Below are 26,868 nucleotides of genomic sequence, written 5' to 3'. Positions count from 1 at the left end.
TGGATGTGAGAGTTGGACTGTGAAGAAAGCTGAGTGCTGAAGAATTGATGCTTTTGAACTGTGGTGTTGGAGAAGACTCTTGAGAGTCCATTGGACTGCAAGGAGATCCAACCAGTCCATTCTGAAGGAGATCAGTCCTGGGTGTTCTTTGGAAGGAACGATGCTGAAGCTGAAACTCCAGTACTATGGCCACCTCATGTGAAGAGTTGACTCATTGGAAAAGACTCTGATGCTGGGAGGGATTGAGGGCAGGAGGAGAAGAGGACGACAGAGGATGAGATGGCTGGATGGCAGTACTGACTCAATGGATGTGAGTTTGAGTGAACACTGGGAGTTGGTGATGGACAGGGAGGCCTGGCATGCTGCAATTCATGGGGTCACAAAGAGTCGGACACGACTGAGCGACTGAACTGAACTGAACTGTTAGTGCTTCCCTCAGGGGCTAGGCAGAGAGAAAGAATAAAGATAAAACTTTCCCTGTGGTCCAGTGGTTAAGACTCCATACTTCCAGTACAGGGGGTGCAGGTTCAATCTCTGCTCTGGGAACTAAGTCACCGCCATGCCAAAGGGCCAAAAAATAAAATAAAACTCTTCTGCTTTTCCAGCTGATGGGGAATATGGGGGCTTGGAAATTTCTGGAGCATCTCTGGGGAAAGGAGCCATAGGTTTCTTTCTTCAGGACTTGGGATGTCCCCTAGACTTGGGGACAAGGAACCCAATAGAGTATCCTTAGAACCAAATAGAAAAGGTATTCTTTAGTTTTCCTTCTCCTCTGTCTCTCCATTCCCTGAGACAAAGCTATAATGCTTTGTTGCCACCTGTATCAGAGCAGGGTAAGAGGGTCTTAGAAGAAAGGAAGTATCTCACCTGTTAAATACTCCCACCTGATAAGTACCTGGGAGCTCAGGCTGCCTTTGTGACTGACCTCCTACCTGGGAAAAGATACAGCATGGAAAATATGGCTGACAAATTATCCATACAATGCCATTTGTGGTGATATGAATCACTGCATACTTTTCACCAAAAATATATGAATTAAAGAAAACCAAGGAGATTCATCATGAACCCCTGGCCAGGTAAAGCAGGACTATGACAGAGAGCCTTCAGTTTCTCTCATTTGATTTCCTTTTACCTAAAAATAGTGGGATTAAAGAACAAAGCATATGAAATCTAACTTTTTAAACTTAATTAGCAAAATTTTGCAGTCTGGTGTAGTAGAAAAACCATGGAACATCAGGATAAATAGAATGGCCTAGACATATTCATATAATTAAATTCTCTCTTAAGACTACATGAAAATTGCATTAAAAGATATTTTAAGGCATAATTGAGCAAGGGTGGAAATAATAATAGGATGAAAGACAATAGCCTCATAATTTTGGCAGCTACATATAGGTTTCTAGCTATATCATATCTGAGAAAACTGATCATAGGTTACTGTGTGAGACTTTGGGGACCAACCTAAGTTATTCTGTGAAAACCTTAAAAGTCTCAGAAATTGATCATGTTAATTTCCTCTGAAGTGGGTTTAGAGCCACAGTCTAAAATAAGGAGAATCTGTTGACAGCTGTGTAAGCAGTAATCAGAACTCCCTGAACTTGCCTGAAAAATTCCGTGGACAGAGGAACCTGGCAGGCTATAGTCCACGGGGCCTCAGAGAGTCAAATAAAACTGAGCGACAAAGCATGTGCGTGTGCACACACACACACACACGTACACACATAGAACTCCCACCTGGGAGGAAACTAAAGACTCACTTATTGGAGACAAGAAAACAGAGGGTCTGGGGAAGACAAAGCCCCAGGTGAAAGCAGAGCTACCTATCATTTGAAAGCAAAGCAATATAAGGATCATAAACATACTGGCTACTTCTTCCCACATTAGCTCTGGAAGGCTGGCGTCCAGGCTTTTATTCTCCCTGCAAATAATTAAACAGATTTCTCAGGACTTGATCAGCTCAAGAAGAAAGACCTAAAGGTATTGACATTAGGAGTTACTCCAAAGAGACAAAGACTGATGATCCCTCTACAATAATGCCTTATTAGCTCTCATACTTTTAAGATTCACTTTCATATATATTGATGATATGAAAATTCCAATTAACTTTTTAGTCCACCAATTTGAAATATGAACAGACAATTAAAAATCACTAGATATATAAGGAAAACTTCCTTAAAAAGTAGAAGTAAATAGGAATAAAACTACCTTGGGGAAAACAATGAATATGTAGTGAGAAGAAAACTCCAAATATATATATATATATATATATATATATATCTCATTAATATCCTTAGAATGATAATAGAATATATTAAGCCATTGGAAAAAATGCTATTTTTAAAAGAAATGTCAGAGAATATAAACTGACTTTTAGATATTAAATAGAGGGTAACAGAAACAAAACACTCAAAGAAGAATTTGAAATAAAGTTGTGGAAAGCTCCTAGAGAGTAAAGCAAGGAAATAAAAAGAAAACTTGGAGGGATATGTATAAAAATGTAAAATTTGATCAAATATTCCAGAATAGTGAGAACAGAAATAAGTACAGAGATAATTTATAAAAATGTTCCAAATAGGAAAATAGCTTTCCAACTCCAAAGGCTCCAAGAATATCCAGTACAGGGGATAAACCAATAACAAAGCATATCATTGTGAATTTTAAGAAACTGGGACTGAATAAGATATTTGAAATTTCCAAAGAGACAAAATAAACAAATAAGAAAACAGGAAAGTGAAAGTGAAGTCACTCAGTCGTGTCCGACTCTTTGCAGCCCCATGGACTATAGTCCACCAGGCTCCTCCGTCCATGGGATTCTCCAGGCAAGAATACTGGAGTGGGTTGCCATTTCCTTCTCCAGGGAATCTTCCCGACCCAGGGATCGAACCCAGGTCTCCCGCATTGCGGAGAGCCACCAGAGAAGCCCCAAGAAAACAGGGCATATATGTTTTCAGGATGATCAATCAATAAGTCTTTAAATCTCTTAATAGCCATACTAGAAGTTAAAAGACAATGAAGCCAATTTTCTGTCAAAAACTAAAAGAAAATATTATACCCAACTAAACCATCAGTAAAGGATACAAAAGTCATGAAGCGATTTTTAACCATCCAAGGCTCAAAAAATTCAAAAGCTAGGAACCCTTTCCCAGGAAGCTACTGACAAATGTGGTCACACTAAACTGAAGACTAAATATGAAGGAGGAAGACATGGTCTAGACAAAATGAAAGAGATTCAACAAAGAATAGAAGTGGGAAAAAAGTGACTGAAAATGAAACTGGGAGAATACTTATTGTGTTTGAACAAATTGCAAAGAGGTTTAGATAACTGTGTCTTCTTGATGTAGAGACTTAAGCTGAAATATCTTTTCTTAGATGCCTGGAACAGGAAGTCAAGCTTGAAAGTTCTGTGGGAAGTAGGTTTCTAAAAGTTAATAGATAATGAGTGTCAGGACTAGAGAAAATAAGAAAACAAGTCCAGAAAGCAAAGATTGTTCCATTCTGTTCTCCAGAGCTCCCTTTTCTGGACACAGATCTTCTTAATTGTTCCAAAGGTCCACAGGATGCCTCCAGGTTTAAAGAAGGCAGTGGAATAGCTTGTTCCCCAGTATATATTTAAAGGCCTTGGCATGCACTTGTAAACATGAAATGGGTCCAGCTGAATGTCCTAGATTTACTGTAAGATATAAAAGCTTCTCTGGTGGTCCAGTGGTTAATAATCTGCCTTCCAGTGCAGAGGACATGGGTTCAATCCCTGGTCCAGAAACTAGGATCCCACATACCATGGCTCAACTGAGCTCATGTGCCACAACTACTGAGCCAGCACTTTAGAGTCTGCAAGTCACAACTACTGAGCCCACACACTACACCTGTGGAAGCCCATGCCCTAGAGCCTGCTCTCTGCAATGAGGAGCCACTCCCATAAAAAAAAGCCCTGCAGCTAGAGAATAGCAGTGCTTGCTGAAACTAGAGAAAGCCCTAGAGCAGCAGCAAGGAGCCTGTGCACCACAACGAAGGCCCTGCAGAGCCAAAAAAAAAAAAACAACACTTTTTTTTCATTAAAAATAAATAAATAAATAAAAGCATCCCTGGAAGGTCTCCTTTTGTCACAGAATTTCAAATTTCTGTCTTTCTGACATGTTCAGGAAGATACCAGTGGAGCCTCAGTCACTATCTACAAGGGGACACAGAAGTCAAAGGAGGTCCAGTTCCTGGCATTCCAAAGCCACCTGACATTTGCCAGTTTCTTTGCAGTGAAGATATTGCTGAGAAATGAGACGTCGTATAAATGGCCATTAGGGACCATCATTTTGTCATTCCACTTTCCTCTCATATCCCTTTATAAGATGGTTCCTCCCCATTTAAATCAGATATTTTCACTTTTGATCACCAGCCTTTTTTCTCAATATACATGAGAACTTCTTTTGAACCAAAAAGCTTTGTAGAGCATTGTTTCTACATTCTGTGAGAGATGTATTTTTCCTACTTTGTTCCAAGAAGTTCAGATAATGTATATGCTTATAAAGATCTTTAGGTGCCATTATAAGAGTGACATGTCCACTTGGAAGCATATCAATCTTTTATTAAGAAAATATGTAAACGGCTTTATTTTTAGCCTTTCCCAGCTGGCATTATCCTTCTGAACTTCTTTTCCTGTTGATTTTATTCCATGAAATCATCACATTGCTTTTAATTTTGGTTTGATGTTTCATAATCTCATTCTAATACATGACATTTTGTTTTATCTGGTAATTATCCCTAATATATTTAACTACTTGAATTCGTAGTATTTTAGAATTGAAAGAAACATACGAGCCCATCTAGTTTTCTCTCCTGTAGTTGAAGAATTTGTCACTGATCGGTTACTGCTGGCAGGAAAGGAAGCCACATATCTTGTACTGTTACTAATTTTGACAAATTTGTTTAGAAAAACACTGTTTTTCCTATCTTAATTCACAAGGCTTTTCTTTTGTCTGCATGCCTCAGTGGACCTGAAAGAAAAAATCATAAGCAGCTTTGCAAAAACAGTAAGACATTGGTGGAAAAGTACTGGTACATTTAAGTCAACAGCAACAGCAATATTCCAGCTGTTGGTTACATGCAAGGAAAGAACATCCTCTAAGGGTGTGTTTTATTCTGAAAGCCTTTACTAGTCAGAACTTTATTTTTAGGCTAATTCATTATGTCAAACATATCTACATTTTTGCAAATGAACTTTTGACCCCTTTAGTTGATGCCTTGTAACTTACAAACCTCCAACTCCCTCTTTACTTTTTCATTGGCTTTTCTTGATTTCAACATATCCCTGTCTAATCATTTGACACATTAAAAGTCTTGCATATTTGCTCCTTTAGTTAGCAAGACAAAGCTTTGCGGTTGAAAAGTTACTCCCAGGTGTCTGCCTACTTGCAGTCTGCAATCATATTCTGAACTGTCCTCCAGACTCACATGTCCTTATTCAGTGAAGGCAAATTCCTTCACTGCTGCTGTTGCTGCTGCTGCTAAGTCGCTTCAGTCGTGTCCGACTCTGTGTGACCCCATTGACGGCAGCCCACCAGGCTCCTCCATCCCTGGGATTCTCCATGCAAGAACACTGGAGTGGGTTGCCGTTTCCTTCTCCAATGCATGAAAGTAAAAAGTGAAAATGAAGTCACTCAGTCGTGTCCGACTCTTAGCGACCCCATGGACTGCAGCCTACCAGGCTCCTCCATCCATGAGATTTTCCAGGCAAGAGTACTGGAGTGGGTTGCCATTGCCTTCTCTGAATTCCTTCACTGGGGATTTTGAAATTATTTGATATAATTAATTGTAAATAATCCTTACAAACACTGACTCACTTAACTCTGTTTTTTACTGATGTCAATCTATGCTAAAAATTATGTTAAAATCTTTAATTTCCAGGAAATAATAAAGGTAGAGTAGATAACCCAAAGGATACACTTAATTAACCTATAGAACTTTAACCAGGTTTATATTGAATTTAGCTATATTTTTATAAGTTTGGTTTTGGTGTTGTTTGTTTGTTTGTTTGAGAGGGGTTCTGACATACATATATGTATGTGTCAATATTTCATAGCCTCTTTTGAAATAGATTTGTCATGTTCCTGATTTCCTCATTAATGAACTAAATAAAATTTTGACACGTGTTCTTTGGCATGTTTCAGAGCACCAATTGACCATAATTTTAATATTCTCATTTGGGAATAACTTTCTATCCTGTACCCATCACTGTCATAAAAATTAATCACAAGCATGGTTCAGAACCTTTCTCAACATAAGGCACTAGAGGTAATACATAGAAATTGAGGCTAAAAAGTTAAAATTAACTTATTACCCAAACCATATTGGCATACAGTTTGTTTTAATTGCTTTTACAAGTTGCTGATCAGATCAAAGAATGTTTATTCTCAAGATATCAGACACAAACACAGACTCAGTGTTCACTGCAGCAACATAAAAAGTGATATTTGTGGCCACACCATATTTGCATGCCTTTAGAAGAAGTATACACTTGTGAATTTTCCTTGGGGCACACTTTATTCCGGGAGTCATATTACCTTCCTTCGTTGGCCCCAAAGACACCTGCATTTACTGTGTGCTTTGAGGAATAGCAGTAGAAATTGAGTTGTATGAAACTGTAGGTTAAAAATGCCAGATTTTAACAATTTCGTATGATTCGACCTAAGCAGATAAAAGAATCAAAATTATGCCATCCTTGGTGATTTTCCAGTTTCAAAACAATTTCTCTTCTATTTTGAATCACTAATCATCAAAGTAAGTGCTGACTTTGTACCAACTGTGCACAGAGAATCATGGTAGTTCCCAAGGATGACAAAGAGACATGCATGTCCTGCTCTGGAGTAGTGCATGCCTGCTGTTCAAGGGGTGAATGGTCTTATTTTCTGTTACATTATGATCTATTTGAAGGCAGAGGCTTTGCTGTGCTTTATATTTCTGTGAATTCATTACATTGCAGAGATTTGATAAATGTTAAGTGAGTCAAAGGTAAGCAGACAGAGGAGAAGGAAGAGATGAGGGAGGGAGGAACGGAAACTCATTTGAGAAGAAGCTGGCAAAATGGCATTAATCAGAGTGAAATGATTATTGTACACAATGCAGATGACGGACCACCCAAACTTCAAATGACAAACTGAAAATCACTTTACAAAAAAATAAGTAAAAATAACACCAATTTTTTCTATTTTAAAAAGTGCCAATGAGGCAGAGCAGGGAAAGACCCAGGACCTGGCGCCCCAGTAGCCCTGATCCTAGCAAGGCTGTCTCACCCTGGCTTCTAAAGCTTAATTTAAGTATCCCAGATCTTCATCTTTTGTACTCCTGCTATATGATCTTTGTTCCTACTAATAAAAGGGATGAAATAGAAAACTAGGAAGAAATTCAATTTTTTAACAAATGTTTTACCTCTACATGTTTTAAGTTTTAAAATATTGTTGGAAACTACCCACTGAAATAACTTTGGCCCTAAGTGGCATTGACATTGACTTTGGTTTTTTTACAAAAATTGAAACCAGTCTGAAAGAATATAGGCATCCCACTGTAAATGAATTTCAAAGGAAGGCTTCAAAGGTAGTAACCGAAGAGTACTCATCAATCAGAATGATTGAAATGATCACTTTGTTAGGTGATGATTATTTGAAGATATAAACTTTTGCCTCTATTAGGAATTGGTCACACAAATATAACAGTGTAAGGAATGTTGTGTGACATTTCTCATTTCTAATGCAAGAGAAACTATCTTAGCACTTTTTCCTTTGGTAATTATTGATATTAATCAAGGTGCATGTTAGAGTAGATTTTTAAGCAGTTTGTAGTGCAGATAATTGTTCCTATTTAAGATTTCCATTTAAATAGCTCCACTCATTCAAAGCCAATAACCAGATTTCTTCTTTTCATTTATTTATTAATTCCTGGAAAATATAAAAGACAATTTAACTATAATGTTTCCAGAATTAGGGAATGTACTCATCAGTTATTTTGAGAAATTTATTGGATATAAAAAATTTACACTGTGAGTAAACAGTTTTTCCATTTACAGGTGACATATCTCTTACCATTCAAGGATAGTTCAGTTCAGTTTAGTTCAGTCGCTCAGTCGTGTCCGACTTTTTGCGGCCCCATGAATCGCAGCACTCCAGGCCTCCCTGTCCATCACCAACTTCTGGAGTTTACTCAAACTCATGTCCATCGAGTCGGTGATGCCATCCAGCCATCTCATCCTCTGTTGTCCCCTTCTCCTCCTGCCCCCAGTCCCTCCCAGCATCAGGATCTTTTCCAATGAGTCAACTCTTCGTATGAGGTGGCCAAAGTACTGGAGTTTCAGCTTTAGCATCAGCCCTTTCAATGAACTCTCAGGACTGATCTCCTTTAGGATGGACTTGTTGGATCTCCTTGCGGTCCAACGGACTCTCAAGAGTCTTCTGCAACACCACAATTCAAAAGCATCAATTGTTCGGTGCTCAGCTTTCTTCACAGTCCAACTCTCACATCCATACATGACCACTGGAAAAACCATAGCTTTGACTAGACGGACCTTTTTTGGCAAAGTAATATCTCTGCTTTTGAATATGCCATCTAGGTTGGTCATAACTTTCCTTCCAAGGAGTAAGCGTCTTTTAAGTTCATGGCTGTAATCACCATGTGCAGTGATTTTGGAACCCAAAGAAATAAAGTCTGACACTGTTTCCACTGTTTCCCCATCTATTTCCCATGAAGTGATGGGACCAGATGTCATGATCTGCAAACAGTGAGAGTTTTAGTTCTTTTCCAATCTGGATTCCTTTTATTTCTTTTTCTTCTCTGATTCCTGTAGCTAAAACTTGTTGAATAGTAGTGGTGAGAGTGGGCACCCTTGTCTTGTTCCTGACTTTAGGGAAAAGGCTTTCTTTTTCACCACTGAGGATAATGTTGCTATGGGTTTATCATATATGGCTTTTATTATGTTGTGGTATGTTCCTTCTATTCCTGTTTTCTGGAGGTTTTTTTTGTGTTTTTTTTTTTTTTTTTATCATAAATGGATGTTGAATTTTGTCAAAGGCTTTCTGTGCATATACTGAGATAATCATATGGTTTTAAATCTTTCAATTTGTCAATGTGTTGTATCACATTGATTTACAAATATTGAAGAATCCTTACATCCTTGGGATGAGGCCCACTTGGTCATGATGTATGATCTTTTTAATATGTTGTTGGATTCTGTTTGCTAGAATTTTGTTAAGGATTTTTGCATATACCCATCAGTGATATTGGCTTGTAGTTTTCTTTTTTTGTGGCATCTTTGTCTGGTTTTGGTATAAGAGTGATGGTGGCCTCATAGAATGAGTTTGGCAGTTTACCTTCCTCTGCAATTTTCTGGAACAGTTTGAATAAGATAGGTTTTGGCTTTTCTCTAAATTTTTGGTAGAATTCACCTGTGAAGCCATCAGATCCTGGGCTTTTGTTTGTTGGAAGATTTTTGATTACAGTTTCAATTTCTGTGCTTGTGATGATTTAGATGATTTAGCTTTGTTAAGATTTTCTATTTCTTCCTGGTTCAGTTTTATAAGGTTTTACTTTTCTAAGAATTTGCCCATTTCTTCCAAGTTGTCCATTTTACTGGCATATAGTTGCTGACAGTAGTCTCTTATGATCCTTTGTATTTCTGTGTTGTCTGTTGTGATTTCTCCATTTTCATTTCGAATTTTGTTGATTTGGTTCTTCTCCCTTTTTTTCTTGATGAATCTGGCTAATGATTTCTCTATTTTTTTAATCTTCCCCAAGAACCAGCTTTCAGTTTTGTTGATTTTTGCTATCATCTCCTTTGTTTCTTTTTCAATTATTTATGCCCTAATTTTTATGATTTATTTCCTTCTACTAACCCTGGGGTTCTTAATTTCTTCTTTTTCTACTTGCTTTAGGTGTAAAGTCAGGTTATTTATTTGATTTTTCTCTTGTTTCTTGAAGTAAGCTTGTACTGTTATGAACCTTCCCCTTAACACTGCTTTTACTGAATCTCATAGGTTTTGGGTTGTTGTGTTTTCATTTTCATTCATTTCTATGCATATTTTGATTTCTTTTTTTATTACTTCTGTGATTTGTTGGTTATTCAGAAGTGTGTTATTTAGCCTCCATATGTTTGTATTTTTAATAGATTTTTTTCCTGTAATTGACATCTATTTTTCCTGCATTGTGATCAGAAAAGATGCTTGAAATGATTTCAATATTTTTGAATTTACCAAGGCTAGATTTATGGCCCAGGATGTGATCTATCCTGGAGAATGTTCCATGTGCACTTGAGAAAAATGAGAAATTCATTGTTTTGGGGTGAAATGCCCTATAGATATCAATTAGGTCTAACTGGTCCATTGCATCATTTAAAGTTTATGTTTCCTTGCTAATTTTCTGTTAAGTTGATCTATCCATAAGAGTTAAAGTGAAAGTGAAGTCGCTCAGTCATGTCCAACTCTTTGCGACTCAATGGACTGTGGCCTACCAGGCTCCTCCGTCCAAGGAATTTTCCAGGCAAGGGTACTGGAGTGGGTAGCCATTTCCTTCTCCAGGGGGTCTTCATGACCCAGAGATTGAACCCAGGTCTCTTACATTGCAGGCAGACGCTTTACCATCTGAGCCACCAGGGAAGCTGGTTTATCCATAGGTGTGAGTGGGGTGTTAAAATCTCCCACTATTTTTGTGTTACTGTGAATTTCCCCTTTCATACTTCTTAGCATTTGCCTTACATATTTGCATTGCTTCTAAGTTGGGTGCATATATATTTGTAATGGTTATATCTTCTTCTTGGATTGAGCCTTTGATCATTATGTAGTGTCCTTCTTTGTCTCTTTTCACGCCCTTTATTTCAAAGTCTATATTATCTGATATGAGTATTGCCACTCCTGCTTTCTTTTGATTTCCATTTGCATGAAATATTTTTTTCCAGCCCTTCACTTTCAGTCTGTGTGTGTCCCTTGTTTTAGGTGGGTCTCTTTTAGACAGCATATATAGAGGTCTTGCTTTTGTATCCATTCAGCCAGTCTTTGTCATTTGGTTGGGGCATTCAACCCATTTACATTTAAGGTAATTATTGATAAGTATGATCCCGTTGCCATTTACTTTGTTGTTTTCGACTCGAGTTTATAAACCCTTTTCTGTGTTTCCTGTCTACAGAAGATCTTTGGCTTTTGTTGAACAGCTGGTTTGGTGGTTCTGAATTCTCTCAGCTTTTGCTTGTCTGTAAAGCTTTTGATTTCTCCTTCATATTTAAATGAGATCCTTGCTGGGTATAGTAATCAGGGTTGTAGGTTTTTCTCTTTCATCACTTTAAGTATGTCCTGCCATTCCCTTCTGGCCTGAAGAGTTTCTATTGAAAGATCAGCTGTTATATTTATGGAGATCCCCATGAGTGTTATTGCTTTTCCCTTACTGCTTTTAATATTTGCTCTTTGTGTATGATCTTCATTAATTTGATTAATATGTGTCTTGGGGTGTTTTGCCTTGGGTTTATCCTGATTGGGACTCTCTGGGTTTCTTGGACTTGGGTGGCTATTTCCTTCCCCATTTTAGGGAAGTTTTCATTATTATCTCCTTGAGTATTTTCTCTTGGCCTTTCTTTTTGTCTTCTTCTGGGACTCCTATGATTCAAATGTTGGGGCATTTAACATTGTCTCAGAGGTCTCTGAGATTGTCCTCATTTCTTTTAATCTTTTTTCCTTTTTTTTCTTCTCTGCTTCACTTACTTCCACCATTCTATCTTCCACCTCACTTACCCTATCTTCTGCCTCAGTTATTCTACTGTTGGTTCCCTCCAGAGTGATTTTGGTCTCAGTTATTGCATTATTCATTATTGATTAACGCTTTTTTATTTCTTCTAAGTCCTTGTTAAACAGTTTTTGCATCTTCTCAATCCTTGTCTCTAGTCTATTTATCTGCAATTCCATTTTGTATTCAAGATTTTGAATCATCTTTACTATCATTATTCTGAATTCTTTTTCAGGTAGACTCCCTATCTCCTCCTCTTTTGTTTGGTTTGGTGGGCATTTATGTTTCTTTACCTGTTGAATATTTCTCTGCCTTTTCATTTTGTTTAGATTGCTATGTTTGGGGTGGTGTTTCTGTATGCTGGAAGTTTGTGGTTCCTCTTTATTGTGGAGTTTGCTCCCTGTGGGTGGGGTTGGACTAGTGGCTTGTCAAGGTTTCCTGGTTAGGGAAGCCTGCATCTGTGTTCTGGTGGGTGGAGCTGGATATCTTCTCTCTGGAATGCAATGAAGTGTCCAGCAGTGAGTTTTGAAGTGTCCATGGGTTTGGTGTGACTTTGGACAGCCTGTATTTTAATGCACAGGCCTATGTTCCTACGTTGCTGGAGAATTAGCATGGTATGTCTTGCTCTGGAACTTGTTGGCTTTTGGGTGGAGCTTGGTTTCAGTATAGGTATGGAGGCTTTTGGATGAACTCTTCTTCTTTTTTTTTTAATTTTATTTTATTTTTAAACTTTACATAATTGTATTAGCTTTGCCAAATATCAAAATGAATCCATCACAGGTATACATGATAATGTTCCCTAGAGTCAGGAGTTTTCTGGTGTTCTCAAGTTTTGGAATTAAGCCTCCTACCTCTGGTTTTCAGTCTTATTCTTACAGTAGCCTCGAGACTTCTCCATCCAAACAGCACAGATGTTAAAACATCTAGGTTAATGGAGAAAAGATTCTCCACAGTGAGGGACACCCAGAGAGGTTCGCAGAGTTACATGGAGAAGACAAGAGGGAGGAGGGAGATAGAGGAGGCCAAGAGGAGAAGAGGGTGAATCAAAAGGGGAGAGAGCAATCTAGCCAGTAATCAATTCCCTATTTGTTCTCCACAGTCTGGAACACTCAGAGAGGTTCACGGAGTTACATAGAGAAGAGAAGAGGGAGGAAGGAGATAGCAGTGACCAGGAGGAGAGAAGGGGGAGTCAAAAGGAGAGAGACAGATCTAGCCAGTAATAGGTTCCCTAAGTGTTCTCCATAGCCCGGAACACCCAGAGAGATTCACAGAGTTGAGAAGAGAAGGGGGAGGAAGGAAATATAGGTGACCTGGGGAGAAAAGGGAGAGTCAAAAGGGGAGAGAGCAATCAAGCCAGTAATCACACCCCTAAGTAAAAATGTGTACTGAGGATTAGATTCTTAAAGGTACAAAATTGATAACAAATGCCAAAAAGCAAAGATTAAAAATCTAGAGTAGAGGTTAGACTCTCAAAAATACAATAATAAAAAAACAAAAGAAAATTGCAAAAATTATGAAATATATATATGAATTTGCTTTAAAAATAGTCTTTTTTTTAACAAAGTAATAGGTTATCAAAATGAAAATTAAAGGAGTAATAACTTAAAAATTAAAAAATGATAATATTAAAAATGTATCTAGGAATTTCTCTGGAGCTGTTGAGGGCAATGTGGGATCAGTTCAGTTTCAGATAGTTCCTTGTTCCAGCTTATACTTCTTCTCAAGGTCTATAGGCCCCTTCCAATGTAGTCAATGCTAATTATAGGGTTTTAATCTGTTGCACTTGTCACTTCCAGAGCGGTTCCCTCTTCTTTGTTTATTTTGGCTTCCTCTGTTTGCAAGTATCTTCAGTGTCTAATTTCCACCCTGACACAAGGGGGCAAAGGTGGTCACTTATTTAGGCTCACTTGTTCAGTTGTGCTGTGGGGAGGGAGGAGCACTGCAAACAAATATACTGGTGTGTGGGGGGAGTGCTCGCAGTGCCTGGGCCACACTGGGTTTCCGTTGCTCACGGCATGTGTGCTTCCCCAGTCTACACTGCTCAGGCTCCAGATTGCTCTGCAGGGAGCTGTCTAAAGTGGGCCCTGGGTTGCATGCACTTCCCAGGTCTAATCTGCTCAGGTTCAGATTTTCAGGTACTCCACAAAGGCACAGACTCGGTTGGGCCTGCGATTTGTCCCCTTCCCAGGTCCGAGCAGCTCAGGCGACCAGGTGCATGGTGAGCGCAGTCGTCCCAGCTGGGCGGGGCATTTTATCACCTCCCCTGTCCCAGCCTCTTGGTTTCCTGGGTGCACCACAAGAGTGCCATCTCAGGTGTGCCTTGTGTCTCCTCTGAGGAACTTATCTCTGACTGCAACCCTCCTGGTGGATGTCAACTGTCCAAAATCCCAGGAAGATGTGGTTAGCAACTGGGAGCCTGCTCATAGTTTGGTGAAGGATGCCATCTCTGGGGCCGAGATTGCCCCTTGCCTTCTGCCTCTGGCTGTTGCCTGCCTGCCTCTCTGCCTCCTGCGGGGGCTGGGCCCGTCTTTGCTGGCTAGCTCTCCTCTAGTGATCTCTCAGTCCTTTGTTCTATGAATGGGCCAGGCTGCTCAAATCAAAAAGATGTGAGCTTTTTGCGGGAAAATTCTCTCTTTTTTTTTTCTCTCTCTGGCTATCCCACAGTTTGGGTTGCTATCTCACGTTAGCTCCCTCAGATTGCCCTCAGGGCATTCAGGCCCAGTCCTTACCCTAAGCGTGCAGCCTGCGCCTCACTGTTCAGCCCCCGCTCGCTGGTGGTGAACATGAGTGTCTGGGCTACTTCTCCTCTGGGAGTTGCGGTTAGACACATAGTCTGTGGGTTTTTTTTTTTTCCCCCTCCCAGTTATGATGCCCTCTGAGATTCCAAAACTCCCCAGAGACCTGCCAGTGAGAGGGTTTCCTGGTGTTTGGAAACTTCTCCTTCAGGTCTCCTTCCCCAGGACAGGTCTCCATCCCTAATTCTTTTGTCTCTCTTTTTATCTTTTGTATTTTGTCCTACCTCCTTTTGAAAAGAATGAGCTGCCTTTCTGCGTGCCTGATGTCCTCTGCCAGCATTCAGAAGTTGTTTTGTGGAAGTTTCTCAGCATTCAAATGATCTTTTGACGAACTTCTGGGGGAGAAAGTGGCCTCCCCATCCTATTCCTCTGCCATCTTAGGACCACCCCCCTGCTATCATGTTTTTACCTCTGAGTTTGACATCGGGATGAAGAGAAGGCAAACCACTGGTGAAAGAGTAAATTGCTAGAACTTTTAACAGAAAGCAAATCATTACGTATACTAAAAGTCTGAAAAATATGCAGTCTTTGAACCAGCAATTCTATTGCAGAGGACTCATTCTGAGGAAAAAGTTTATACAAAGATTCAGCTACCAGAGTATTCAATACAATATTATTTATACTAGTGAAAAATGAGAACTCCAAAGATAATGAAATATTAGTTAGTCATGTTATAGCTCTATATATTTTATAATACAGAGGTTTAAGCCTCTGCCTGCAATGCAGGAGACCTGGGTTCGATCCCTGGGTCAGGAAGTTCCCCTGGAGAAGGAAATGGCAACCCACTCCAGTATTCTTGCCTGGGAAATCCCATGGATGGAGGAGCCTGGTGGCCTACAGTCCACAGGGTCGCAAAGAGTCAGACATGACTGAGCAACTTCACTTTCAAAATATAAATATTAATATTATATGATGATGTTCATAATATATTTTTCAGTATATATATATATGATTGCATCTTCATAAAAGAACTATACATACACATGCATACATACATTTCTTCCTCTGGAAGTGTATATACTAAGATTTTAATAGTAATTCTCTCTGAATGAAGAGTTAGGCATGTTCAGAAAAATTTCAGTTTTCTTCCCTCTCTGCTCTTGTCATTTCCTATTTTTTTCTTCCATAAACATATACTACTTTTATATTAATAGAAAACTTTTTCAACAAGGAAAAAGAAATACTATCCTCTAATATTTACCAGAAAGATCTTCACTATTCACAAATGACCTGGTGGTTGTGTTTGTTTTGTTTCTTTGGTTGGTTGGTTGGGTTTTGAGGCTTTGATTGTTAATATTAAAAAAACAAGCTCTGATGATGAGCCAAAACCGTGAAGATGGCTCTCTCCATGTATTATATAAAAATTACTTTAGTAATGATAAAGAATTATCTCAATATTTAGTATTAGTCACCTCAGAAATATTACAACAAAAGAAAAATTCTAAATAGAATCTGAGTAAACTAAAGTGTGAGTCATATTTCTTTCATTTGAAGAAAAGTCATTCTAAATAAGAAATGTTAAGGACCTTCATTTTTATGAACATTCAGATTTTTATTCCTCAGTTATGGTCATATTTATTTCCTTTTTCAGAGGAAAAAGATTATTATTTGAAAACATTTTCACTTTATTTTAAATAATAAAACCATGTGTGAATAAGTCTTTTGATCATAAAAGTAACATGTTTTTATGAGAGAACATTGGGAAATGTACCCTTAACTTTACTACCCAGAGATAAGCACTAAAAACATTTTGGTGTCCATGCATAGGATTGTAACCATTCTTATATTTTAAAAACAGTTGATCCATGTTTAGGTATTTAAATTCTCCGAAAGTCTGTGAGACTCTTGTAATTACATTTTCTCTATTATTTCTGGCATTCGGGGATAAGAATAGTAAAGCAGCATGACCCTAGACTACTGTTTATCCATATCAAATTGCAGTTGTGGCTAATGTTTTCCATCTTGGATGCTACCAGAGTTTTCTGCAAAAAAATAATAATATGATATCAGAAACCCATAAAAATATTACATTCACATTCCTCTTAACTCTTCATTTCCTCTAGGACAGATATCAGTGGATGGATTTATGCGCTATCTGAGTGGAGAAGAAAATGGAGTCGTTTCACCTGAGAAACTGGATTTGAATGAAGATATGTCTCAGCCCCTTTCTCACTATTTCATTAATTCCTCACACAACACCTACCTCACAGGTATGAATTTATAGTTCTTTGACAATTATTGTAGCCAGTCTCACTGAATGTCACCAACCTCTGCTTTCTGTTGTTCAGAAGTACAGGTGGATTTCCTTTCACTTCCTGTGAAAAATCCTTTGAGAACTGGGGGTTCCATGACTAGAGGCTCTTCCCAAAAGTAACAATATCATTTATTCACATGTCCTTCTTGCCTGGAGATCGCCATGGACAGAGGAGCCTGGCAGGCTACAGTCCATGAGGTCGCAGAATTAGACACGACTGAGCAACTAATACTGTAACACACTTCCTACATTTTCAACTCATCTGAAATGTATCCATGTCTGATATCTTCAGACCAATGGAATTTTTATGTAACTGAATTCATTCTTCAATGGACTTCAATCCATTTATTATCCTGTCTAGTTCTCTGGACTGTTTTCATCTACAGAAAATTTCCAAAACCTTAAATAACTTTGGCTTTAAGGTAAATTAATAATTTTTCTCAAAATGGACAGGGCTTTATTATTGCTGTTGTTTAGTTGCTAAGTTGTGTCTGACTTTTGTAATCTCATAGACTTTATCACACCAGGCCCTTCTGTCCACAGAATTTCTCAGGCAAGAATACTGGAGTGGGTTAGTGCGTTACCATTTCCTTCCCCAGGGGATCTTCCCCACCCAGGATCAAACCCGCATCTCCTGCTTGTCAGGCAGATTGTTCACCACTGAGCCAGGGAAGGTACAGGGTTTAAGACATAAACAAATTTCTTGTGGGCAACAACTTATACTTTGTTGTAAATATTATAATGCTGCTGCTACTGCTGCTAAGTTGCTTCAGTCCTGTCTGACTCTGTGCGACCCCATAGACGGTGGCCCACCAGGCTCCCCCGTCCCTGGGATTCTCCAGGCAAGAACACTGGAGTGGGTTGCCATTTCCTTCTCCAGTGCATGAAAGGGAAAATGAAAGTGAAGTCGCTCTGTCATGTCCGACTCTTCGCGACCCCATGGTCTGCAGCCTACCAGGCTCCTCCATCCATGGGATTTTCCAGGCAAGAGTACTGGAGTGGGGTGCCATTGCCTTCTCCAAAATATTATAATAAAGGAGGAAAAAAGCAACACTATGTTTCCTAACTTGGCCCTAAATTGAGGAATATCAATTGAGTAGATTGACAATCTAGTCTTTAGTAGATTTTTAAATAGAAAAAATATTAAAACATATATATATATAATCTCTATATAGTTTAGAATTAAAAGTTTAATAAATACCAATTTCTATAAGCTAAAAATGTTTTTATAATAAAAATATATTTCTTATAGAATACTCTCTGATTACTAGCTTTGGAAAGACTGTAAAAAAAAGACCTACTGGTTAAAAAAAAAAAAAGACTTTTAAAAACCTTACATGCTCTTTCTTCACATAATCCATTATCCAAATGAATATAAGATAGTCAGACCTTATGTACCATAATGCAAACAAAGTAAAGTCTGGGGTCTCATTTGGTATCTGTAAATAGTAGCTGCTCACCATGCCTTAGGGGTGGTTCTGGTGCGTTTATAACTTATTGTCTGGGGGCATGTGGTTTGTGTAGCAAGACAGACCAGCAGTGCCATGCACATAATGGCAGTGAGATCCAGGCACTTAATATGTGTGAGGTTTTCACAGGGCTCAGCCATCTGACAAATAAGCAGTTCTTTCTTCTAAATTCCTTAAAGGAATTCATTCCTCTAGACACAAATGTATGTTGTGCTGGCATCAAATCCAGGGTTGGCCTGGTAGCCCATACTTGGTGAAAATAGCTTAGAGTAGAAATGCCTCTTAGACAGATATGTGGCCACCGGAAAGCTGGAATGGGCACTCTCAGGATGGTTCCATATGATCCTAGACCATCTAGTCAGAATCATATACTGAGTTCTACCATCAACTGAACTGCAACGGCATGATTTTCTTGAAAATTGGATGGCTCTCAGACTATTTGTGTGGCCTGTTTTGTTTCAACCACATTGCCTACTAAGAGAGATTCATGGTATAAAACTAATTAGATTCATGTTTGGCTCATCATAAACCCATTCTGGTCATCTCTTCTCGTATCACATAAAAACTCATGGGCATAAAAGAGCCACCATTTAATTTTGGTCCATATTCTATAGGTCAAGAACTCAGACAAGGCACAGAGCAGACGGTTTGTTCCTGTTCTCTGTCGTCTTGGGCTCCAGCTGGGAAGCCAACGCCTGGGGTGATGCAAACACCTTGGTTGTGGGAATCATCTGGAAGCTTCTCCACAAGCATGTCTGGTTCTTGGGCTAGCGACACAATAGCTGGGCTTAGTTAGGACTGCTGACCTAATTGCCTATAAGGCCTCCCTGTGTGGCTTGGACTTCCTCAGGTTAGGTGGGCATCTTACATGGCAGCTTATAGCTGCCAAAGCAAGTGTCCCAAAGAACACGGTGGAAACTTAATTGTCTTTGTGCACTTAGCCTCTGAAGTTCCGTACTGTCACTGCTTTGTCAAAAAAGTCAGAACCCTGCCCAATTTCAAGGTAGGGGACACAGACCACAGCCCTCAATGGGAGGAGTGTTAGAATATTTTTAGTCTTCTTTTAAAATTACTACAGGTTTCATAGCTTCAAGAAGGGAGTCTCCACTTAGCCCACTTTCTTGGATTCTGTTTCCTAGGCTTATTACAAAAGTTTTGTAGCTCCCACTCAAATTGTTAAGACTTTGTAAAGGACTTTTTTCCCTCTCAGAGATCCTTAATCTTATTTGGTGTCATTGATGTATATGGCACTCTGGTGAAGCCTATGAACCCTTCTAAGGATGTTAAATGCATAAAATAATGTATGTAAAATTAAAGAGGAAATAAATCCCCTTGAAATATTTTTATCAAATATTAAAAAACAAATTTTTGATACAGTTGTGTACATTTTACTAACACAATTTAAATCATATGTATTTTATTAACACAATTTTTAAGAATCATAAATAATGCATGTGATATTTGTAACAGTTGAAATATGATATGAAAATGTCTGTGATTTCTAGTAGTTACAAAGTCATAGTATCACTAATACTACAGTGATTTGTGACCTGCATTCATAACTGAAGAGAATGTTAAACTGCACATGGTGGTTTGAGTTGAAGATGTAATCATTTTTCTCATCTAAGTTTGAGGAGGTGTATGGAAACTCAAGAATCAGCCTGCAAAGCAGGAGACCGCAGTTTAATTCCTGGGCTGGGAAGATCCACTGAAGAAGGCATAGGCTACCCACTTCAGTATTCTTGGGCTTCCCTGGTGGCTCAGACAGTAAAGAATCCGCCTGCAATGTGGGAGACCTGGGTTCCATCCCTGGGTTGGGAAGATCCCCTGGAGAAGGGAAAGGATCCACCCACTCCAGTATTCTGGCCTAGAGAATTCCATGGATTCTATAGTCCATGGGGTCACAAAGAGTCGGACAGGACTGACTGACTTTCACTTTCACTTTCATGGAAGCTCAAGTTAAGAGTCTAGATCTTTGACTTAATAGGATACTAAGAAATGTAACTGTGAAGACTTTGACACATGATTGAATCTTGCATTCATCATATACTTAGGACCACAAAACTCATAAAAATGTATGTTCGGGTGAATTCTAGATGTTGTTTCATCTAGAAGTCACAATATGCAGTAATTTTACAAATAGCCCCTTTTAAGTCCAAAAATGAATATATTTACATCCATTAGTATCTATATTATTTGCCATAAAATAAAAGAGGCAATGGTACCAAAACAATTGAGTTGCAAGATTGACTGGGTGTGTCAATTAATGTGTATCATTATGGACCTCAAGTTTTCAGAGTTTATGTAGATTCACTCAACCACAGCCTCTATTCTCCTTTTGATGTCAGATTGTCTCAGCTGTGGTCAGTGGGAACATTTTTTAGGTTGGCTGCTCTCTCTTCTTCACATGACCCATTAATCTTTGAAGATGGCCTTATTTTCTGGCACATAGAGATCTTGCAGACTCACCTTGTTCCTTCCTGCACCATGCATGGAATCAGACTTTACCCTCAATGAGTCCTTGTTGCTTTTAGTGTGTGAAAAATATGTGTATGGATAACAGCAATTTGAACCCTGTGCTATGGAATGTTTCTGGACCATTTCAGTGAACAAAGCAAGAAAAGATACTTTTTGTTTTCTTGTGAAGGCACAAGAGTTCACTTAACCATTTCTATTCCTTCTCATTTCTTGATTCTATAGCTGTGCTTCCTTTATCAGTCTTGATTCCTTCCAAATTATTCATAATCACTCATTTGCTTGACTGGCAACACAATAATAACTGTAAGAAACTTGTTCAATATCAATGCAAGCAATAAAACTACAAAATACTGTTAACTTTTTCTTAGCAGCTCTGTTTTTTTAACTGCTTTTTACTAAGTATTTTTAATCCAATTAATTTCTTAATTTGCCCTCCCTCTGATTAACTTGTTTAAGCACATATGAGGTAAAGAACTTGGCTTCTTTGTGTAAGTTGGGTTTGGGATGTTAGCATATTAATGGCCAATAGTTTTCAGAAAGTGGGTCTTTCAACTACTAAAAAAGTGAAGGGTCCACTCTATTTTTCACTGAAGAAAGAACTCCAATAGCTAGCTCCAAATTTCTAAACAGTGATTTCATATCACCACCATCTAATATACATGATTTCTGACCAAGTATACCAACTCTCCCCAATTTTTAAATTTCTAGTAGTATTAGAATTCACATATTTTTAAATATTCAATTTTTAAAACTGTTACTATGTTAGATCATGTTCTGATCTTTAAGGTTGTTTTTAAACTAATCTTCATTTTTCAGAGCCATATATTGTCAAACTAAAGTTTGCATTATGTAAATTTCCATGCTTAAAACATTATTTTGTCCCAATACCAGTCAAAATTTCTTATTTTCCTTCTGCGGAATTAAGGAGAATTCTATATTATTAATTTTAAAAACGACATATAAATTCTAATATAGGATCTTGAGATTTTGACTGAAATCGTCTTTTGAGGTAAAATTTGGTTTTACTTTGTATGATATTCATATGATATTATTAGTGTCCTTGTTTTAAATATAGATAAACCTCATGTACAACTCATCTTTCAGAGATCTTTGGGTAAATATGAACATCTGTAATACAGAAATTCAAACTTCCAAAAGCCAATCATGAATATTATAAAATTTTAATAACACCATAGAATCCAGTTAAATGTTAAAATCAGTATCTAGAAAATGAATTAGATTTTATACTTTACAAGCAGTTCCAGAAGAAGTAGAAACATTTTCTATAGAAACATTATTTCATACAAGGTGTATTTGGTGGAAAAAGAAAAGTTTTTCTATTCACGTGAGCCTTTAAAATGCTAGGCACAAAGAAAGGTTGACACTTACTGCAGTATGTTTCAAATACAGGAAAAAAGACTTACAGAGACACTCTCACTAAGGTTAAGATCAATCCTCCCCACCCCCCCGCCCCCGCCCCAAGTCATGACCACACTACTTATTTCCTTGTAACATTTTAAGAACTTATCTCCTTGGAGTATTTCCTGAGAAATGCCAGTCTAAATTCAAAGGAGAATTTCAATATTTCAAATGTTTTCTTTTGAGCATTCTAAGGAAGTGTAAAAATTAATAAACAGTATAAAAACCAATCCATTTAGCAATGCATTATTGATTATTATGTCTATTTCCCTGCTCATTATTGCCCCTTTGTTGACTATCAAGACACCCAGAAGGAAAAATAAAATTGGATCACTGGGAGAAATACACTCACAAAATAAGTAGATTTTTAATTACAATGGTCATTTTCTAGGGTTTTGGATAGACTTGGCAGTACATCAAGTAGTGACTATGATTTAAATTATTGTTTTCCTTTGAGAAATCTACCCTATGACTCAAAACAAGATTGTTTCAGGACTGAACTGGAGAAGGCAATGGCAACCCACTCCAGAACTCTTGCCTGGAAAATCCCATGGACAGAGGAGGCTGGTAGGCTGCAGTCCATGGGGTCGCTAAGAGTTGGACACGACTGAGTGACTTCACTTTCACTTTTAACTTTCATGCATTGGAGAAGGAAATGGCAACCCACTCCAGTGTTCTTGCCTGGAGAATCCCGGGGACGGGGGAGCCTGGTGGGCTGCCGTCTATGGGGTCGCACAGAGTCGAACATGACTGAAGTGACTTAGCAGCAGCAGCAGGACTGAACAGTGTCCATTCATTTCAACCTAAAATTTTTTAGCTCTAAGTAAATCTTTCCATACTCCAAACAGTATGGGAGGTGTTGTTCAGTTGCTAATACCTGGCTTTTTGAGACCCCATGGGCTGCAGCACCTGAGACTTCCTTGTCCTTCACTATCACCCTGAGGTTGCTCAAACTCATCTCCATTGAGTCGGTGATGCCATCCAACCATCTCATCCTGTCACCCCCCTTCTCCTCCTGGCCTCAATCTTTCCCAGCATCAGAGTCCTTTTCAGTGAGTCAGCTCTTTGCTCGGTTGTCCAAAGTATTGGAGCTTCAGCTTTAGCATCAGTCCTTTCAATGAATATTCAGGGTTGATTTCCTTTAGGATTGACTGGTTGGATCTCCTTGCTGTCCAAGGGACTCTTGAGTCTTCACCAGTGCTGCAATTCAAAAGCATCAATTTTTTGGTGCTCAACCTTCTTTATGGTCCAGCTCTCACATCCGTACAGGACTACTGGAAGAACCATAGCTTTGACTATATGGACCTTTGTCAGCAACATGATGTCTCTGCTTTTTAATACACTGTCTATGTTTATCATAACTTTACTTCCAAGGAGCAAACATCTTTTCATTTCATGGCTACAGTCAGTGTCCACAGTGATTGTGAAGCCCAAGAAAATAAAATCTGTCACTGTTTCCACTTTACCCCCATCTATTTGCCGTAAAGTGATGGGACCAGATGCCATGACCTTAATTTTTGGAATGTTGAATTTCAAGCCAGCTTTTTCACTGGCCTCTTTCACCCTCATCAGAGGCTTTTTAGTTCCTTTTCATTTTCTACCATTAGAGTGGTATCATCTGCATATCTGAGGTTATTGATATTTCTCCCAGTAATCTTGATTCCAGCTTGTGGGAGATAATGGCTCCATATACTCAGGAAAAGCAAAGTGATGTTATCTCTGAATAATTCACATTTTTTATTCAGCTTAGGAAATAAAGCAGTACATTGGAGGTTTTAGCTATCAGTCTAATGAATTAAACCATCTGATTATTCAACTCCTAAGATGTATGTTCTTGACTGCAGAAAAGCTCTAAAAATATACCTATACCCTTTAAAATAGTTTCACTCTTGTCAGAATCAGTCATTCCAACCTCAGTTGGTTGTCAGTCACTACCAACCCTGGCTTACTGTCACTCCCTCTCTTCATCTCTTCGACTCATTTAGTCCTTGGCATATGCAACTTTTCATCATCTATTTTTTGTTTAAAGAGCACATATGTCAATTGAAAAAATGCACAAGATGGAAGTTGTGAATTACGTTTTATTGGGGGCAAAATCAGGACCATAGCCTGGGAAACAACATTTCAGATAGCTCTGAGAAAGTGCTCCAAAGAGAGAGGGAAGATAGTATCTATGATTTTAGTGAAGATGGGTATGTGTGGTCAGAGGCTATGGAGGCTTTGACAGAGGCTTGCTGCTAGTCACAAGGAGCTGGTGTCACTGTTAGACATTTTAGTGCTTTTCTAGGGATGAGAAGATGCAACAATTGGGCTCATAAGATCTTCTCCTGGAGATATATAAGTATCTGAAGACCAGTTCTGCCAGTTTTTTCCCAGAGCATAGAGTCGTCTCCACCCTGAACTCCTTTCAGTGTGTATGAAGGTCTACAGGGACTAGTGACCTAATTCTTGTAGAGGCAGATGGCAAGTGCCAATTTTTAGTTAGCACACAGGCCAATGAAAGTTGGGTGGTAGAATGTAAAGAGTTGAGCTTAGCAAATAATAAACAGACCAAGTTTAATTTTGTGTTTAAGTAAATGAACTCTTCTAAACTTTAACTTCTTCATTTAGAAAATGAAAGGAAGTTGAAACAGCCAGTATGTTTTGGGTGATGTGTGCCAAGTCGCTTCAGTCATGTCTGACTCTTCATGACCTGATGGACCGAGGGTCACCTGTCCACCCCATGGGATTCTCCAGCCAACATTACTGGAGTGGATTGCCATGCCCTCCTCCAGGGGATCCTTCCCAATCCAAGGATGGAACCCATGTCTCTTCTGTTTCCTACACTGGCGGATGGGTTCTTTACCACTGGTGCCACCTGGTTATGTAAAAGGAAACTATTACTCTGTGGTTTAAACATTAAGAAATTTATTACCTCATACAACAAGAAATCCAGAAGCAGAGTGATTGAGGGTCGATTAAATCCAGAATTGTTGGTGTCGTAAGAGACCCAGATGCTTTCCATATTTTCGCTCCTCTTACAGTTTCAAGATGGCTGTGCACCCGGGGCATCGCCTCCTAAGAAATAAGCTCCACGTGTGGCCCAGGGACATCTCTGTCTTGTGGCCCTTTGTGTGAGTGAGGTTCCCCACTCCCCACCCAGTAGACTTTCCTTTATTCCCTACTGGATGTAGAGCAGAGTTACACCATATAGCAATGACCTACAAATAGCATTAGCAGGGGCCACAGAACGACTATGACTGGCTGAGAAGAATTAAGATTTACCCCAGACCTGGGAAGGAGACCCTAAAGCTTATTAGAATCTAAACAGATTATTCTGTTGCCAAGGAAAGAGAGGAAGAAATGACAACCAGAAGTGTGATAGTGGGGTGAGGGTTTAAATTCCCTGACACATAAGAATGTTCCCCTAAAAAAAAAAAAAATGTTCTCCTTTCTTTATACAATACTTACCTCCCTGCCTAAATGGTAAGGGTAAGGAAGATGTCTTGTGTCATTTTTGCATCCTAAGCCACCAGTATTTGCCTCCCACGGAGAATGTTTGAAAATGTGCATAGACCCTAGTGGTGAGGCTCCTATAATCAATAAGGAATATGCTTAAAGTTGTTTTCCCACTTGCCTAAGCCATCCCATGGCAATTGGGTCTATTTCAAAAGAGCTTCATGGTGATAAACCATAATGGAAAAGATTGTAAAAAAGTATATACACACACATTGTGTGTGTTTGTGTATAACTGAACCACTTTGCTGCACCATTAACATGGCGTGGTAAATCAACTACACTTCAATTTAAGTATAAGTTGGCAGATAGAAAATACGGAAGAGAGAGATCAGATCAAACCAATAGTCCTAGAGATGGTCAGGATGAACAACACATCCTCTGTATCTTGAATAGTTTTCTCAAGTGTAGCTGTTGGTTTCACAGAATTTCAAGCAAGGAGAAACGGGCCCATCTCCATTTGTTGAAGGAGACAGTGTTTACTGAAGAAAGCCACTGAATTAACAAATGCATCACATTCTATAACCTTCTTTCCCTGAGGTTGAAGAGAAGACAATAAATAATAGTAAATATAAATATAGGCAATCGATCATCATAGTCCACAAGATGAGAAATTTCTCAGAAGACTGTGTTAATGGAGGAATTGTTATTTTCAGTTTTTGGTCTCTTCCATCTATGGATGCCTTGGATAATCTGAGACAAAGCTCAAGCGAATGGAACCAGCTGCCCGAAATGAATGCAGTCAAGTGAAAAGGTGCAGAGCTATGACTCCGGGTGGTATTATGAATTAATCTGAGATAGAGTTTCAGTTCCAAAGTTCAATCATGGGCCTGGAATGTACTCCAAAATATGTTCACAGCCAGGCAGAGATGATGTCAGATACTAGTTTCAGAAACAACAAGGGTTGAATGACTCATGACATATCATTAATCCTAACCCACAGCAATCCCCTGGCCCCAGAAGGTCAATTTATCAGATCTAATAAAATGAAAATATAATGAGTGGATGGAATATAATAATGAGGAGTTAGAAATTTTAGAGAACAATAAACCAGCTTTGAGGCTTTAAGCAGAAATGGAGTAGGGGAGAATATCAGTAATAATTCATATATTTGGAAAAAAGCTCCATAAATGAAGGAAAACACGGAGAACCAAATATGCATTCCAAGCAATAAGGCAATTATGGATAAATGCATGGTTTTTAATGCTTCCTT

General features: G+C 38.7%; 1 protein-coding gene across 2 annotated transcripts in view; it reads left to right on the top strand.

Annotated features, from left to right (window-relative positions):
* The window catches only part of PLCB1 (phospholipase C beta 1), an 856,985-nt gene that overhangs the window by 625,522 nt on the left and 204,595 nt on the right, over positions 1-26,868 (top strand). For both annotated transcript variants that reach the window (XM_027560329.1, XM_027560330.1), the window contains exon 10: positions 16,604-16,750. In XM_027560329.1, coding sequence (XP_027416130.1) covers positions 16,604-16,750 — 147 coding nt within the window. The remainder of the gene's footprint in view (positions 1-16,603; positions 16,751-26,868) is intronic.

Source organism: Bos indicus x Bos taurus, chromosome 13 (genome assembly GCF_003369695.1).
Source record: "Bos indicus x Bos taurus breed Angus x Brahman F1 hybrid chromosome 13, Bos_hybrid_MaternalHap_v2.0, whole genome shotgun sequence".
NCBI lineage: Eukaryota > Metazoa > Chordata > Mammalia > Artiodactyla > Bovidae > Bos > Bos indicus x Bos taurus.
This window is presented reverse-complemented; position numbering and strand designations above follow the sequence as displayed.